Genomic DNA, 18,378 nt, shown 5'->3' with positions numbered 1-18,378 from the left:
GAGGAAAAACTGAAATAGAGAAGGGAGGATGGGAGTATAGAGTTTGTATGACAATAACCAACATTATGAGAAAGAAATTGGAGAAACAATCCCATTACTCCATTTACTTTTACCTCAAGAAAAATCATTTTCTTTGAATAAACCCAAAGAAGGAATTGAAAAACCTCCACAATGAAAACCTAGAACGCTGAGGAAAGTAATTGAAGCAGAGACTAGATCGAAAAGACATCACATGCTCCGGGATTGGAGGAATTAGTATTGTGGAAGTGGCCTTACCAAGAGCAATCCACATAATCCTCATCCAAATCTTAATGCTATTCTTCACAGCAGTAGAAAATAAAATACTAATTCACACAGAAGCACAAAGGACCCCAGATACTACAAGGAATCCTGAGCAAAAAAGACTGAAGCAGGAGGTGTCACTGTAACCAATTTCAAGGTATATTACAGAGCCATTTCAATCAAAGCACCCCAGTACAGACACAAAAAACAGATTTGTCAATCAGTAAAATAAAAGACCCAGATATAAATCCACACATCTGCAGTCACGTGATTTTTTTTTTTTTTTTTGGATAATGATACCAAAAAATATACATTAGAGAATGGACAACATCTTCAGCAAATGGTGTGGGAAAAGTAAATATTCACATGTAGAAAGATAAAACTAGATGATTGTACAAAAAAATCAATTTCAAATGAATGAAATATCTTAACATAAGACCTGAAACCATTAGAAGAAAAAATGAATTATTTCAAGACATAGGCAGTGGCAATAACTTCCTGGCAAATGGGGCCTCATGTAATCAAGAGCTATAGAAACAATAAACAGAGTTTACCAATAGCCCAGAGAATGGGGCAAGATCTGTGCTAACTGTACATGTGATGTGATTAATATCTAGAATGTACAAATAGCTAAAAATCTAAGAATTCAAACAAGTCAGTAAATGGCTAAGTGAACAGGTAGTGCTCAAATAATGAGATACATATTTGTTCAATAAACACATGTAAAAAGTTCAACCTCTTTCTCTATCACAGAAATGCAAATTAAAATTGCACTGAGATTCTATCTTAACCCAGCCAGAATATCAGTAATTAAGAAAACAACAAATTCTGGTGAGGATGTGGACCAAAGTGGACCCTCCACTGCCTGTGGGAGTGTAAACTAGTACAGCCATTATGGAAATTGGTAAAGAGGTTCTAAAAGAGAAGGTTGTCTTCCATGTGACCTAATTATACCATTCCTGGATATTTCCCCAAAGAACTCCAAGACAATGTATCACAGAGATAGTCGCACAGCAATATTTATTGCAGCAGTGGGTTACAATAGTTCAGATGGAGCCAACCTAGATTTCCGGCAACATAGAGACAACAGGGGAATAGAGAAGAAAAATCTGGTGTGTTTGTACAATGGAATTTTTTTACCCATAAAGAAGTGTGAAGTTAGATCATTTTAGGAAAGTGTATGTAACTGGAGATAATCATATCAAGTGAATTAAAGCAGTCTCATAAAAAAATGTTTTTGAGAATCATGTGTGGTGGTAATGTGTTCCCCAAAATATTGTGTACCTTAATAAACTTATCTGGGGTCAGAGAACAGAAAAGCCACTAGTTAGGCAGTGATAGCACACGCCTTTAATCCTAGCATTTCAGAGTTAGAAATCTCTCTGGATCTCTGAAAGTTCAAGGCCACATTAGAAACAGCCAAGCATGGTGACTCATGCCTTTAATCCCAGAAAGCCAGCCTTTAATCCCAGAGAGTGGTGGTAGAAAGCAGAAAGATATATAAGGCGTGAGGACCAGAAACTAGAAGCATTTGGCTGGTTAAGCATTCAGGCTTTTAAGCAGCAATTCAGCTGAGACCCATTCCGGATGAGGACTCAGAGGCCTCCAGTCTGAGGAGACAAGATCATCTGAGGAACCAGCGAGGTGAGATAGCTGTGGCTTATTCTGTCTCTCTGATCTACTAGAATTCACCCCAATAACTGGCCTCGGGTTTGATTTTATTAATAGGAACTTTTAAGATTCCTGCTACAATCATGGTTCCTAGGTTTTCTGTAGATAGGGGAAATTATAAATGTATGTATGACATAAATATAAAAGTGAAACTAGACTGTCGGGAGATAATGGGACTAACAGGAGAGAGTGTGGGTGAAAAAGGAAGGCCATGGTAGAATGTTATTGAGGGAGCATGCTCAACATAAAGTATCTACTTGTATGAAAATGATCTTATGTAACAAACATTATACCATATACAATGGAAAGTTTAAAACATAGGAAATTTAAAAATGAAAATGCAGTTAATAAAAAAAGTGTTAAAATTTTAAAACATAGTAATCAATGGCTAATGCATATATTGACTATTTCAAATGCAATTTGTAGGGGCTCAAGTAAGGAACATGAGGAGTAAATAAGATAAGTTTATGATTAACTTGTGAATTAAAAGGCCTGTTTGAATGATGCTAGTATTTGGATAGTCCTGTTGTACTGATTAATCACTCTTGTATACCAAAATATTTTTGCACTTATTTATTTAGTTACTTAGTGTGTGTATGTGTTCACATGCATTTTGGGGCATGCACGTGGCGATCAGAGGAAAAAGTTATGCAAGTTTGTTTTCTTTTTCCCCCATGTGAGTTCTGGGATCAGATTCAGTTCACCAGTCTTGGCAGCAGGTCCCTTTGTCTACTGATCCATTTTGCCAGCTCCCATATCTCTTTCTGTTTTTTAAAAGTAGGCTATTGGGAAATACATTGTCAATACTTAGTTTCATCTGTAGTTACATTATTAGTATATCCTTCCGTATTGTTACAGATGCTGAATTTGGGGAGCTTTAACATACAACTCTTTTCATACATGTAAACGCCTCATAATAAAGCTCTGAGAAGGTGCTTTGTTAGTGAGATAAGGGGCAGAACTTCCTAAGGAACAGGTTGCTCATCTAACTTTTAAATCATTACAGTTTTCATGAGGTAAAACATTTGCTGTATTTGGTTTTCCTGATTTTTAGAAAAAGAACAGGACGATGCATGATGCTGTCTGTGGTGTTGTGTACTCTAGAGCAGTGCATCTAAGGACAAGACCACAGAATTAAGAGCCCAGATGTCTGCATTTAAACCTCAGCTCTACAGAGTACTGTGCCTGGGGCTTAAACATGCTTTTCTTAGCTTCAGTTTCCTTGGCAGAATGGGTATAATGTGAGCTGTGTGCATAAGGCAGTTGGGACCTGACACCTGGTATCTCTGTGTGTGTTTTGCTCATCCTAGTACCCAGGAAGCTTGGGCAAAAGTGTGGAGAGTTTGAGGCCAGCCTGGGCTACAGCATAGGATTGTCTCAAAAAGGAAAGCAATACCTTCTGTATAGTGAGTGTCAGTAACAGACAGTGCTGAACTAGACACTCATCTTAAGGTGGATTTGTCCAGTTTTTAATTTCAGAGCACTTGTTAGCATAATTTACATGTCTGCTGTGTTATTGTTGTGGGTCAGCAGAACACATGCCAAACACACAGGAGTAGGCAGGAAATAGAAAAGAACTTTTTCTCGTGATTTAAATTTTATCTCTTACTCTTGAATATGTATTTTTTTTATTTTCTAGATTTGTTTAACTTCTGAGGAAAAAAAAAAAAAACCCAACAAGCTAACTGAGTGGTCAGTAGCAGCTCAATGGACCCGGCCCTGGAGAGCAGTGAGTTTGTGAACAGAGTGTGGGTCCAGTGTGAGAATGAAGGCTGCTTGAAATGGAGGATGCTGTCTGCTGAGGCTGCAGCCAGGGTGGAGCACAGTGAACCCTGGTACTGCTTCATGAACACTGACTCCAGCTACAACAGCTGCTCGGTTTCTGAGGAGGATTTTCCTGCAGAGTCTCAGTTCCTGGAAAGCGGGTATAAGATCGTCTATTCACAGCTTCCTCTTGGAAGCCTGGTGTTGGTAAAATTACAGAATTGGCCAAGGTAAGGGATTTAGTTAGTGTCTATTACTTATAAATTAACCACTACTTAACTACTGATTTGTAGATGTAACCAATCGTCTTTTTAAAATAAGAAACACAGAGCCAATGTAAAAGAGAAAGCCGAGAGGTCAGAGCTCAGAGATAAAATCTTACCTCCTGCAGTGCTCCTAGCTTCCCTGAGAGAGAGCTACTTCCTGTTTGTCTGTGTTTAAATAGTCTTTCTGTTCTGCCTTCTCATTGGTTGTAAACCCAACCACATGACTGCCTCAGCACTGCCTGTAAGTACCGCCCTCCAGGTCTTAAAGGCGTATGTCTCCAATACTGGCTGTATCCCTGAACACACAGAAATCTACCTAGCTCTTCTAACCACCATGCTCTTGCTATGGCTCTAATAGCTCTGACCCCAGGGCAACTTTATTTATTAACATAAAATTAAAATCACATTTCAGTACAAATAAAATATCACCACATTTCCCCTTTTGTATTTTAATAAAAAGAAAAAAGGCAAAAGGTTATAACTAACAAAAGAAAAACTATATACAAAAGTACAATAACTATATACAATATATACAAGTAACAAATACCTAAACGATGTCTAGTCCATTTGTATTTGACAAATCAGAGAAAATAATTCCCTTATCTATCCTATTTTAGTAAGTCCAAAATGTATCTAATTCACTTTCTATCCTAATTAATCTTCAACTATAACTAACTAATCTTCAATTCCCTCAGAGACCCAAGAAGGAAATAATATTAGCTAACAAAAATAAAAACAGGAAGTGCACAAAAGCAACTTCCAAAAATTTTGTGAGTCGACAGAAACAGCCAGCTGCCTGGACAGTCACCTGAGGTTTCTCTGCAGTGTTGGGGCATCATCTTCAGCCTATAGGCTTAGCGTATCTGACAGACTCATTTGTGAAGTAGGTTGTACACAAGGTCAACAGTTCAACCTCACACTGGGTGAGAGCAGTCCATGTACCAGAAACACCTGAATTCCACTAGTGTCATGTCATGATTCAAGATTTTAAATTCTGGAAATTGTTGATGGTTTTTGAATTCAGCTGTCCATTCTTCTTGGCTGTGTATATATGGCTTCATCTCAGCATCCCCTTCTTCTCCACATCCCTCTATTAAATGCCAGTCTACTATTGAGAGGCGTGAGCTTTCAGTTGCTGTTCCATTGCACAACAGAAGCCATCAGCCCACTGCCTGTTCAGCTGCCTTCTAAGAAAAGGGTACTGTACCTTTTCCGGATTGTGAAGGCCACTTCAGGGATGGTGCCATATTGTCCTGGCCTCAGAAGATGCCTTCTGATAAAGCCATAACCACACTTGTTTTGGCAGGAATCGGTAGTCCTTTGTTTTGTGTTCTGTCTGTCCATTTTGTCCTGTTGATTTGAGGATACTTTGTTGTCCAGTGGCTAACTTTTGCCACAATGAAAATTAACTCCATATGCATTTTCTTCAATGCCCATATTTTCTCTGAAGTAGATTGTTACTGCCAGGAGCCGACATGTCTCAAAAAAGAAAAATTTCTAAGTTATTAAAACATTTTAAATGCCATATTCTGTAGATCTCTGAAGGGTTTGAAGATGACCTGTCTAAAACATATCTGCTCAATTTTTAAAACGTATCTAATATGACTACAATTTCTATTGTAATGTCTATAACTACTAACTTTCATTTCTTTATATCCTAATAGTTGGTAATACTGTAAAGTATTTAAAACTAGTAATTATCTTTTTCTTTTCTTTTTTTTTTTTTAAACAAGAACCTTAAATCTAATCTCCTTTGCTTAGCCTTTTTCCTAACCCTTGACAACAACTTGTAACCAACCCCCCTAAACAATGAAAATTATCCCAGACCCAAAACCCATTAAAAGAACCAAAAAACCACCTGCCCCACACCACTTCTTTGGCAATGTGGGTGTCATATTCTTAAAATTGCTTCCTGCTGGGTATGGGCGAAGTTATCTTTATCCTGAAAGAAAAATTTAGGTTAATTGTCAAATTCTAGGAAAGGTAACTATATCCTTCATTATTATCCAGTCTGTGTATAAAGCCAAAGTTCAGGGTTTATCTCAAGTCCTTATTCAAGTAGTCTTTGAGACTGGATCATCTCAGCTAGTCATCTCAAAATTGCTCTGAGCACCTTGTAGTTCAAAGCTGATCTGTAGATGATGTTTGTCAGTTTAGTGATATTATTATTGTCCACGTGGAATTGTTGTTGTTGTTGTTGTTGTTGTTGTTGTTGTGGGGCCCCATCTTCTTTCCGGAGACTTCAGTTGATGTTAGGCCTGGCCGTGATTTCCTGCAGAAAACTGATAAGAGACTCGAACACAAAGACATATATGTGCAGCTAATTGAAGCCTTTTTTCTAGAATTAGTTAGTACTCTGTATGACCATTCATATCTTAACAAAGTTTAAAATGTATATATATATTAATCTTGTAAATTTTGATATAAAACTTATACTTTAAGAAAAGTTTAAAGAATCAGAATAGAATCAAAGAGTTGAGATTAGTAATAGAATAGTCCCTTAATTAATTTGGCTTTTGTCCTGTCCCATAGCAGAAAATGGCTCTTTTATTCTGGCATGATACAGGGAGTTTGTATTTTCCTTTTAACAACATGCTTGAGTTTAAAGAAGGAGAGAGCCATTCTCCAACTCCAAAGTCAGCTTTAAATTTTAATTGAACTGGGACTATTAGAAGACCAATAGTGTTAAATCCTTAGAGAAAAGCAGAAACAAACATTTAGGAAGACATAAAATTTTTTAGATTATATATACCCATACGCCGTTTCACTCTGTTTCCTGGGACAGATGATTTGTCCCTTTTCTTCAGTTGTCTCATTTGTCCTGTGTTCTTCAGATTACTTAACCATCATTCTCCTAAAAGACAAAAACAAAAACCTTTCCCCAAGACTAATTTTGGGGATGTTCCTTTTTGGCAAGTTATTATCTGATTAAATGAAAAGACATGTGTTACAGGTACAAGTTAGTTTAAATTGGATGTTCATGCTGGTTGATGAACTATCACCTCCTCTAATTAAGAGGTTTCTCTTGTTCAAATCGAACTTTTATCAATTTTGATGGTACCCACAGCTTATCTTCTCCTGTAGAAACAAAAGCAAAACCTCGTCCCCAACGTAATACATACCCTGGTTTCCATTCTGAGGTCAGCACATCCTTAAAGTATATAGGCTGATTTAATTCTGTAGTTTTTTCTATTATCCAATGTCTCTCTGCAGCTGTTGTTCCTTTCTCATTGGCATTCAGAAAATTCAAAGTTAATAGAGCATTATGCAGTCTATTTCTGGGGGTTTTTGTTACTCCTTTCTGTTTATTTAGCATATCCTTTAGAGTTCTGTTTGATCTTTCTATAACTGCTTGACCTGTAGGATTATGTGGTATACCTGTAATATGCTTTATATTGTAATAATCAAAAAACTGTTTCATTTTAACAGAGACATATGATGGAGCATTGTCAGTTTTGATTTGTGCAGGTATACCCATGATGGCCATGACTTCTAGCAAATGAGGGATTACAGAATCAGCTTTTTCAGAACTCAAAGCAGTTGCCCATTGAAATCCTGAATAAGTATCAATGGTGTGGTGTACATATTTCAATTTTCCAAATTCTGCAAAGTGAAACACATCCATCTGCCAGATTTCATTTTTCTGAGTACCTTTTGGGTTACATCCTGCTGGTAATGGCGTTTGATTATAGAAGGAACAAGTAGGACATTTCTTTACTATTTCTTTGGCTTGTTGCCAGGTTATGGAAAAATCCTTTTTTAAACCTTTACTATTGACATGATGTTTTTTATGAAATTCTGAGGCCTCCAGCACATTTCCTATCAATAATTTATCAATCTCATCATTGCCTTGTGCTAAAGGGCCTGGCAGACCAGTATGAGATCGGATGTGAGTTATATATAAAGGATGACTCCTTTTCCTGATTGTATCTTGTAATTGAATAAATAGTGAAGTTAATTCTGAAGCATCAGGGATAAATTCTGCAGTCTCAATATGTAATACCACTCTTTCAGCATACTGAGAGTCAGTTACTATGTTGAGAGGTTCTGAAAAATCCATTAATACCAACAGAATAGCATACAATTCTGATTTTTGCACTGAATTATAAGGACTTTGAACCACTTTACTTAAATTTTCTGATTTGTAACCTGCCTTTCCTTGTTTATTGGCATCTGTATAAAATGTACGAACTCCAGATATGGGTTTTTGCCGTACAATTCGAGGCAAGATCCAATCAGCTCTCTTTATAAAATCAATTCTGTTGCTTTTGGGATATTTGCTGTTAATTTCTCCTAAAAAATTACTGCAAGCTCTTTGCCAAGGTTCACTTTCTGTCCATAATTTTTCAATGTCCTCCTTAGTTAAAGGTACGACAATTTCTGCTGGGTCTATTCCTGCTAATTGACGAAGTCTCAATTTTCCTTTCCAAATCAAGTCAGAGATTTTTTCCCCATAAGTTTTTAATTTTTTATTTGGTTTATTTGGTAAGAATATCCATTCCAATATAATATCTTCCCTCTGCATTAATATTCCAGTAGGAGAATGCCTAGAAGGTAAAATAACCAAAATGCAATCCAGCTTTGGATCAATACGATCCACGTGCCCTTCATGTACTTTCTTTTCTACCAAGGCCAATTCTTTCTCAGCTTCAGGTGATAATTCTCTTGGACTATTTAAGTCCTTGTCACCTTCTAAGGTTTTGAACAAATTAGTCAGTTCATCATTTTTTACCCCAACAATAGTTCGTAGATGAGAAATATCTCCAAATAATCTTTGAAAGTCATTAAGAGTCTGTAGTCTATCTTTCCGAATTTGCACCTTTTGGGGTCTAATTTTTTGTAGCTCTATTTTATATCCTAAATAATTAATAGAATCTCCTCTTTGTATCTTTTCAGGAGCAATTTGTAATCCCCAGCAAGGCAAAATTTTCTTCTTCAAACATTCTTTCTAAAGTATCTGCATTTGAGTCAGCTAATAAAATATCATCCATATAATGATAAATTATAGATTTAGGAAATTTTTTACGTATCACTTCCAATGGATGTTGTACAAAATATTGGCACAGAGTTGGGCTATTTAACATTCCCTGTGGGAGGACCCTCCATTGAAATCTTTTAACCGGTTGAGAATTATTATAAGTAGGCACTGTGAAAGCAAATCTTTCTTTGTCTTTTTCTTGTAAGGGTATTGAAAAGAAACAGTCTTTTAAATCAATAACTATGAGAGGCCATCCTTTTGGTAACAGAGTAGGCAAAGGAATTCCAGATTGTAGAGAGCCCATTGGCTGAATTATTTTGTTAATTGCTCTAAGGTCTGTTACCATTCTCCATTTACCAGATTTCTTTTTAATAACAAATACAGGAGAATTCCAAGGGCTGGTTGACTGTTCAATATGCTGAGCATTTAACTGTTCTTCTACCAGCTCTTCTAAAGCCTGGAGTTTCTCTGTTGTTAAAGGCCATTGCTGAACCCATACAGGCTTGTCTGTTAACCATTTTAAAGGTAGAGCTGTTGATATTTTTGGAAGATTATCAGTTGTTGTGCCCTGTTCTTGTATAATATGGATGGCTGGTGACCACTCAAAATAATGCCTTCTAATATTTCTCTCAGAAACATGTGCTAGTTTATGATTTGTTTCTGAGATTGGAGGGATTTTAATCTGAGTATTCCATTGTTGCAACAAGTCTCGACCCCACAGGTTCATAGCTATGTTAGCCACATATGGTTTTATTTTCCTCTCTGTCCTTCTGGACCTATACATTCCAGCCATCTTGCACTCTGTTTCACCTGAGATAATGTCCCAATTCCTAACAATTGAACGTTTACCTCCTGAAGAGGCCAAGTTGGATGCCAAAATTCTGGTGCAATTATGGTAACGTCCGCACCTGTGTCTACCAGACCAGACAACAAAACACCATTTATTTTTATCGTTAATTTTGGTCTCTGTTCATTAATAGAAGTTTGCCAAAAAATTTTCTTTATGTTTTCTCCTGAATTTTCTATTCTCTCTGTTTCATCATCCTGACCAGCATGATTTATTCCAATAGTCATTTGGTTATTTAATCGCTCAGAGCAGGGATTTCCTCTACAGCTGCAGGAAAGGTTTGAACTGGTTTTGCTATGGGGGCCTGCATGAGGCCCCTCTGGGAGTTTCCCGAAAACTGAGGCAAAGGATTACCCTGTCTGTCCTTTGTTGATCTACATTCGTTGGTCCAGTGTTTTCCCTTACCGCACCTTCTGCATACTCCAGAAGGAAGGGGCATTCTGTTGCCATTGTTCCTTGAAGAAATATTGCTTCTAGGAATGACCTGTTTACAGTCCCTTTTAAAATGTCCTTGCTTTCCACACCCAAAACATCTAACACTCCTCAAACCTTTTGAAATTACTTCTCCTACCCACGTATCATCATGCTCATCAAGCTCAACATTAATTGTTTCTCTAATCCAATCTTCCAAAGGTGCAGATCTTGCCTTTAATGGCCTGATTATTCTTTTACATGCTGCATTCGCATTTTCAAATGCCAAAGCTTCAATTATTGCCTTACTAGCTTCTGATCCTGAGACCATTCTGTTTACTGCTGAAGCCAGTCTTTCTAAAAAATCTGTGAAAGATTCTTTTGGGCCTTGCATAACCTTTGTGAATGACTCAGGTTTTTTTCCTGGTTCCTCAACTCTGTCCCATGCATTCAAGGCTGCCATTCGACATAAAATTAGGGTTTGAACATCATATAAACATTGTGTTTGTATTGAAGCATATTGGCCTTCTCCAATAAGCTGATCCTGACAAACTTGTATTCCTTTATCCGTCCATTGTTTTTCTACGTTTCTAGCTTCCTCCTTAAACCACGTTAGAAATTGAAGTCTCTGGCTGGGTTCCAGAACAGCTTGTGCAAGGTCCCGCCAGTCCTGTGGTATAATCCTATTATATGTTGACCAAGAGTTTAACATTTGCTTTACATATGGGGAATGCATGCCATAAGATACTATTGCCTCCTTAAACCTTTTAAAATCCATCAGTTCAATTGGAGCCCAAATATTTTGTGTAGCCATTTGATCAGGCATCTGCTGTACGGTTACAGGATAAATTAAGGGTGACTGTGTGAAAACAGGCTTTCTTTCTGTAACCTTATGATCCAAACTTGAACCAACTTCACTGTTAATTTCTCCTGTCTGAATTTTTACAGGTTTAACAGGTTTTTCTAAAGCTGTTATCCTGGCACTTAAATCGACTAACTTTTTAAATACTAAAATGAGAATAAGCATGGTGATTAACTGCATAATTCCCATAATACTAATCTTTTCATATAGTTGTTCCATTGTCAGACTGCCTAAAATTTCAAACAAAACCCATTCTTCCAATGTACACAGGAAACCCATTTTTTTTTAAATGTGGAAAAAAATTTGTCTTTTAAATAGTTTCCTTTATGACTTACCAAATCTGCGTAGAACAGTAGAAATCCGAGCGAATTTCAAAAGAGCCACCTAGTGTCCTAGGTGTGAATCCAGAGAGAGAGAGAGAGAGAGACAGAAACAGAGAGACAGAGAGAAAGCAAGAGAGAAAGCAAAAGCGAAAGCGAAAGTGAAAGTGAAAGCGTAGCTGGCTAAAGCTTAAATCCAGCCACTTGTTCCCTCTTGAGCCGAGTCAAGGCTTGGCTTTACAGGCAGGGGCCCTGTTTAGCAGGGCAGGCCTGAGTTGTTTGTAGCACTGGCTTTAAGCAAGCAGCTCACAGTCCGGTCTGAGCCCAAGCAGACCTGGGCCGGGGCTAGGGAGCCGGCTGCTCCGGCTAGGGAGCCGGCCCCAAGCAGTTTTTAATGGATTCTTGTCACGTTGGGCGCCAGATGTAGATGTAACCAATCGTCTTTTTAAAATAAGAAACACAGAGCCAATGTAAAAGAGAAAGCCGAGAGGTCAGAGCTCAGAGATAAAATCTTACCTCCTGCAGTGCTCCTAGCTTCCCTGAGAGAGAGCTACTTCCTGTTTGTCTGTGTTTAAATAGTCTTTCTGTTCTGCCTTCTCATTGGTTGTAAACCCAACCACATGACTGCCTCAGCACTGCCTGTAAGTACCGCCCTCCAGGTCTTAAAGGCGTATGTCTCCAATACTGGCTGTATCCCTGAACACACAGAAATCTACCTAGCTCTTCTAACCACCATGCTCTTGCTATGGCTCTAATAGCTCTGACCCCAGGGCAACTTTATTTATTAACATAAAATTAAAATCACATTTCAGTACAAATAAAATATCACCACACTGATTTCTTTAATTCTTTATTACATTACTTATTTTCATGTGTCTTTGTGGGTCTGTATGCATGAGTGAGTGAGTGAGTGAGTGTGTGTGTGTGTGTGTGTGTGTGTGTGTGTGTGTGTCCGTGTCCCAGTAAATCAAATTCCAAGAGACTCACACTTGTTAGGCTAACATTACTGCTGAGCTATATGATCAGCCTTGTACTTTGCATTTGCCTATTTCTAACTTTCCCCCCAGAATTACTCATGTTTTTACAAAATAGACTTCCGTGTTTAGAGCGCCTTGGGTTCACAAAAATTGGGTGTAAGTACAATTTCCACATACCTTCTGTCCACTCAGAATTCAGCCTCTCTCCCAGTTACACCCCACACTATGTGATTTGTTGTAATTAGTGAACTTACCTTGACACATCCTAGTTACCTCCAGAGTTCATAGTGTACCTGAGGGTTCACTCTAGGTTCACACTCTGTGTTTTGACAGGTGTAATCTCCAGAGTCAGTTCTTCCTCCACCATGTGGGGCCTGGGGATGGAGCTCATGTCATCAAGCTTGTTGGCAAGTGCCTTTGCCTGCTGAGCTGTGCCTGTGGTTCTTAACTGCCGGTCTCTGATACCATCTTTGTCATCTGAGTTGTGTTCATTCCTCTGCTTCCTTAAGTGAGCGTTAGGTAATTGGATTCATCTCTTATTTTTTCATCTTAAAGCTACAAAATCTCTTCCAAGAACTGTGATAAACATTGTATTCTATTAATCTTAAAATAGTTGCCAATTTTTCATTGAAATGGGTTGTTTATAAGTGCTTTTCTAAATGTCAAACATTTGAGGATATTAATTGTTCCATAGATGCTTAAAATATTTTTCATTAAATTTATGTAGATTTATTATATTTCAGAGTTTTGTATTATGGGTCAAATTTTTTCAAATATATACTATGTGTTTTCAGTATACAAGACTTAGAATTCAGTTAAACTTTCTCAACTTAAAGGCAGTTACACTGTCCCATCATATGGGTTTGGGTTTTTACTTCATGATTCTGTAACTTAGGTAATCCTTTCTGCCTTTGGTATTTCTTTTTCTTGAACTTTTTTCATCTTTTTAGCCCTTTAAAAATTTTTTTTCTACATATTTTATTTTTCTGAAGGTATCAGTTGTTTCTTATTCCTTCTAATTTATCATTCATTTTTGAAGTTTTAAAAGGTTTTCATTTTAAGTTTTTCAAATCCTTAATCATTCATTTTAAATGTTTTTCTAGTTCACATGTGTACATTGTATTCACACTATTTTCTTTAATTCTGTTAGGGCAACTTGAAATCTTGATTACAATCTTATTCTCTCAAAACCATTCCTCTGTGGCAAGCTTTCATCTTTTGGTATTTTGTCTCGTACTATTTTTACCATACTAACTTAGTATTAGTTTCTTCTGTGATCCTGTGGGAGTGGAGGAGGCTGGGGAAGTAAGTGATTTGCTGTGTGGTCTGACTGACCTGGGCTCAGAGCTCTCAGTCCCACTTAGCAGCAAGCCTCAGGCCTGGAGGCCAAGCAGTCCCAGCTAACAGAGGTGTCTGTGCCTCACCACAGAGGGAGAGGCCCCCAAACACTGCTCTCCACAGGTGCAGCTCCTTGCTGCCTAAACCTCTCGGTTTCTTAGGGTACTTCTTGTGGACATCTCCCACCAGACTCATGGCAGGGTGTCCCTAGGGTCCCTAACTTGTGACTGCTCCTTGTTTTCAGTGACTACCTACTACTCCCAGACAAGGGATTTCTTCTCCAGTGGTGCCTGGCTACTGTCCTCCAGGATGTGACAAGGAAAGCAGTGGGTGTCCTCTGCCTGGCTGCTGGAGAGCAGAGGGGACACCGAGGACTGGCTCCTACTGTTGTGTGCGCTGGTTTGTTTCGCCATGCTTTACAGCTGTTCTGGCACCTCTGTCAGAACTATCAGTGTCCCTTTTCTCTATTAGCCCAGTTCTGTGCTCCTTGGAGTCCCATAGGGGAAGACTAATCTGGCAACAAAACAAGTTCCTCTGCTCTTCTTATCGATCCTGTCATCTTTGACTTGACTTTTCTCCCAGCAGTCCATTGTCTGTTGGTTTTATCAGAGTTAAGGGTGTTCTTGGAAATGATCCCTCTTAGGTTTCATGTTCCCAGGGATCCTCAGTGCTCCAGCGTGTTCAGACTTGCTGTTGCCCTGCTGCAGTTTAGCCTGTTGCTATTAGTTCAGCCTGCTGGACTTGCCCATGAAGCTTGCTACCATTTTGAAGTTCTCATTCTCCAATTTGTCCGATGAGCTCTGTGCTTTTCCCACCCACCCTTCTTTTCTCTCACAAACACCAATCTTGCTAGGTCTCCTAGGGAGTTGTAGTTACTGATCCTGTTTTGGTGCATATACAGTAGCCAATCACTAAGCTTCATCATGGCTGCTATATGGCAAGTGTAGTGCTGCTGCTGCTGCTGTATTTACTCTACCTGTGTTTATGAAGAAATTGTACAGGATTCTGAGTGTGTATCACCACAATACAACCCTTTCAGAATCGTTTACTAGTTTTGTAAACTTTTACATTACAAAACTCAAGTATATTAACTTATTGTCTTGTTCTCTGTGAACACCATAAGGAATCAACCTTAAAAGAGAGGCTATGACAGGCCTCTTCTGATATGCACATGTGTGTAATAGACCTTCAAGTCAATATGTAGATTTAGGTTCTTGCTTTGTCACTATTTTGTGATGAATTATGAACCCTATGTTGAATGCTGCCATAAATTCTGAAACATCAAAATGTGACCATATTTGGATATAGGACCCTTAAAGAAGTGATTAATTACAAATGAGACCCATTAGGGAATGCCTTAATTCTATTTATCTGGTATTCTTGTAAGATAGGGTGTGGGCATGCACATGGAAAACAGAAAGACTGAAAATACAGTAGAAAGGGGGCATCTGCCAGCTTGGGAGAGAGACCAGAAGAAACAAACTGTTCATATTCAGTCTTGGATTACTAGCCTATAAAAGCTGCAGAAAGTAAATTTCTCTTGCTTCTTCCATCAAGCCTGTGATATTTCATTGTAACAGCCCTAACAAACTCATGCACTTACTGCCTTTACAAATTTGTGACCTCAGTGCCTTTTTTTTTTTAATGAGGGCTTTTCTGGGATTCAAAATCACAACATTGTAAATAGTATTATTCCCTCCCATATTATAATTAACATGAACATTAATTGGCTACATAAGATTCAATATTTTAGGGGACATGTAATATGAGCATTTACTGAAATTATCACAAAGGGATTTATAGTTCTCCATCTCTAAAGCAAACATTTTGAAAGCACAGTAAAAAATGCATTTTGAAAGCAATTTCCAAATGGGAAATTTGAAGTTTTAATAACTGTAACTCAAGAAATGAATTTGCTTTATCAATCAATATATCTAAAAAACAGAAAATTTCACTAGAATTAGTAACTAAGGCAAAGAACTTAAAATTTATACAAAAATGTTTTAATCCAGTCTCTAAATTATCTTTAATTTGTGATTACTGTCATCGACATGCCTGAAAAACAGCTGCATCTCCCCTTCTTCAGAGAGTAGAATGCATTTGACTGTGCATCATTTATGTTCCTCTTTATAAGCTAAGCTGAGCACAAATTTTAATTTCAAATTAAGAAACTGAAATCTACTTGCATTATTTATTCAATGCCACAAATGTATAGAATGATAATAACAATATATTTAATAATTACAATAGTAAAATGTAAAGATAAAATTAACCCATAAGGAACAGTCAAAAATCTGACCTTAATTAAGCAATACTCTAGACCCTGAAGTACAAAGACAGCTGCTACCTGCAGAGGTGCTTACAGCGGAGTACTCACTGGGTAGATTGTGTTAACCTGTGGCTTTATAGGCAGTTCTTAAGGCTGAAGACTCCATCTTGCCAGCATCCAGAATATCTGTTGTTCAAATGAGTTGATTCAAGAATGTTAAAGAGAAACTGATGCAGGATCTAGAAGTGCTTATTTATTTATTTTTTAAATAAAAGCAAACAGTTCTCAGGAGAGTAGTACTTGTCTATTGATCTCATAGTTTTCTCCCACATTCTGGTACACCACATACTTAGGAACCTCTAAAAGGCACACACAGAGCCTCTTGCTAAATACAGGGAGATATTTCTAAATCATTCTTCTTTTCAGCTGCACCAGTTATTCTACATATACGTAGTCATATTAGCTTCTCTGGTTGCCATAACAAAACAGCACACATTAGCTGGCTTACACAATGCAGATGTGCTTTCCACAGGCTCCAAGTCCTGAGATGGAGGTATCCCATGGACAGTTTCTTTCTCCTTGACTTACGAATGCTGCTTTCTTGCCATGTCCTCACATGCTCTTCCCTCCGCATGTCTCTGTCCTGATCTCTTTTCATGATGCAGGTTGTCTTAAACATAGAGCCTGTCATAATGAGCTCAGTTTTAACTGAGTTACTTGTTGTTTTGAGACAGGCTCCCATGTTGTTCAACTCACCTTGGACTCTGATCCTCCTCCCCCTACCTCCTGAGTGCAAGGAGTACATACATACTGCACCATGTCCAGCTTTCTTGGTTATTTCTTTAAAGGCCCTTTCTCTGAATACAGTCACCTTCTGAGATACTGGAAAATAGGTTTTTAACATCTAAATTTGTCATGACACAGCTCAGCCTTATGATGATGACAGACTTCTAATTTCTCAAAACAAAAATGTATAAATCACACATTTATTTGAACTTTATAACACGTTAGGAACCATAGCAAGAACTAGATGCCTTCAGAACGCTGGCCACTTGGTAGAAGGCAGAGTGAGAACATGAGTTTCTTCACTTGACTCCTAGTAACTCTCCCACTTTACAGAGCTGCTGACGGCCCAGAGCTGGACAAGTGGACAATTTTCAGTGTTACAGTGCTAGATGTGCACAAGCTAGATCTTGAGCTGTAAACCTTTGTCAGATTTCTACCATGATTCTTTATCACGGGATCCTCACTTTATTTTCTGTCTTTCTTTCTTGGTTTAATGCCAGAGTGGCAGGGCAGATGTTGGAATGTTGGTAAAATATTTAAAACTTAATTAGAATAGGGCATGCTGGTACACCTGTAATCCTAGCACTCTGGAGAATGAGTCAGGAGGATCATTTGAGGCCAGAGGGGGAAACAAATTAAGTGTGTGTGTGTATAAAATTTTTGCTATGGATAAAATATGGATTGGATTCTTAACATAGCATTTCAAGCTAACAATTTACATTTTACCACTTGAATACAAAATAATCATTTGAATTTCAGAGGTGTAGTTTTCTAAGATAGTCAATTCATATAAGGTAATATATAAAATGTGTAAGAAAATGTCAATTTAATACACAGGATAAATAGGACACACAGCAATAATTAGCATGCTTTATCTGAAGGCAAAAAGTAGCCTTTCTGCGATACACATCTACTTCCTGTTAAATACTGAGAAAATGCAGTACTTGAAAATTTCAGTTTTCTTAGTCAGTGCTAAATTTGCTTGTTTGTTTGAGATAGGATCTCACTATGTAGCCAGGCTAGCTTAGAACTAGACATAGACCAGGCTAGCCTCAACCTCACAGAGATCCGCCTGCCTCTGCCTTGTGAGTGCTGGGATTAGAGGCCTGTGCCTCCACTCCCTGCCTAACTTTGTTTTCATTTATATTCATAGTCAGGAAATTTTAAGATGATTGTTTCAGCTTCCTTTTGATATGGAATTGAATAAATAAAGTGAGTAGAGCAGGCGTGGGTTTTCTCACATCAGCAGTTTTCAGGAATTGCTGTCTAATTTCCCATTTGGACTCCAGATTGGGTATTGTTTTCAGCCTTTGCTTAGCAGTGTTGTCCTGGCCTTGAACTTCTGGCTGCTGATGCAGAGAAGAAAAATCAGGGGCTGGAGAGATGGCTTAGCAATTAAGAGTACATAGTGCTTTTGTACCTACACACACACACACACACACACACACACACACATACACACACACACACACACACACACACACACACACACACACCCCTATAGTTAAAAAGCAATGATTAAAAGAAATCAAAATTAGATAGAAAGTAGAAAAATAGAAAGCTATAGACGTGGGAACTGAGTGTCCAAAGGGAAAAATGAGCTCTGT

General features: G+C 38.0%; 1 protein-coding gene across 7 annotated transcripts in view; it reads left to right on the top strand.

Annotated features, from left to right (window-relative positions):
* Nucleotides 1-3,625: 3,625 nt before the first annotated feature.
* Zcwpw2 (zinc finger CW-type and PWWP domain containing 2) overlaps nt 3,626-18,378 on the top strand; it is a 119,548-nt gene continuing 104,795 nt past the window's right edge. For all 7 annotated transcript variants that reach the window (XM_076577304.1, XM_076577305.1, XM_042281916.2 and 4 more), the window contains exon 1: nt 3,626-3,947. In XM_076577304.1, coding sequence (XP_076433419.1) covers nt 3,661-3,947 — 287 coding nt within the window. In that variant the 5' untranslated portion in view covers nt 3,626-3,660. The remainder of the gene's footprint in view (nt 3,948-18,378) is intronic.

Source organism: Peromyscus maniculatus, chromosome 7 (genome assembly GCF_049852395.1).
Source record: "Peromyscus maniculatus bairdii isolate BWxNUB_F1_BW_parent chromosome 7, HU_Pman_BW_mat_3.1, whole genome shotgun sequence".
Classification (NCBI taxonomy): Eukaryota; Metazoa; Chordata; class Mammalia; order Rodentia; family Cricetidae; genus Peromyscus; species Peromyscus maniculatus.
This window is presented reverse-complemented; position numbering and strand designations above follow the sequence as displayed.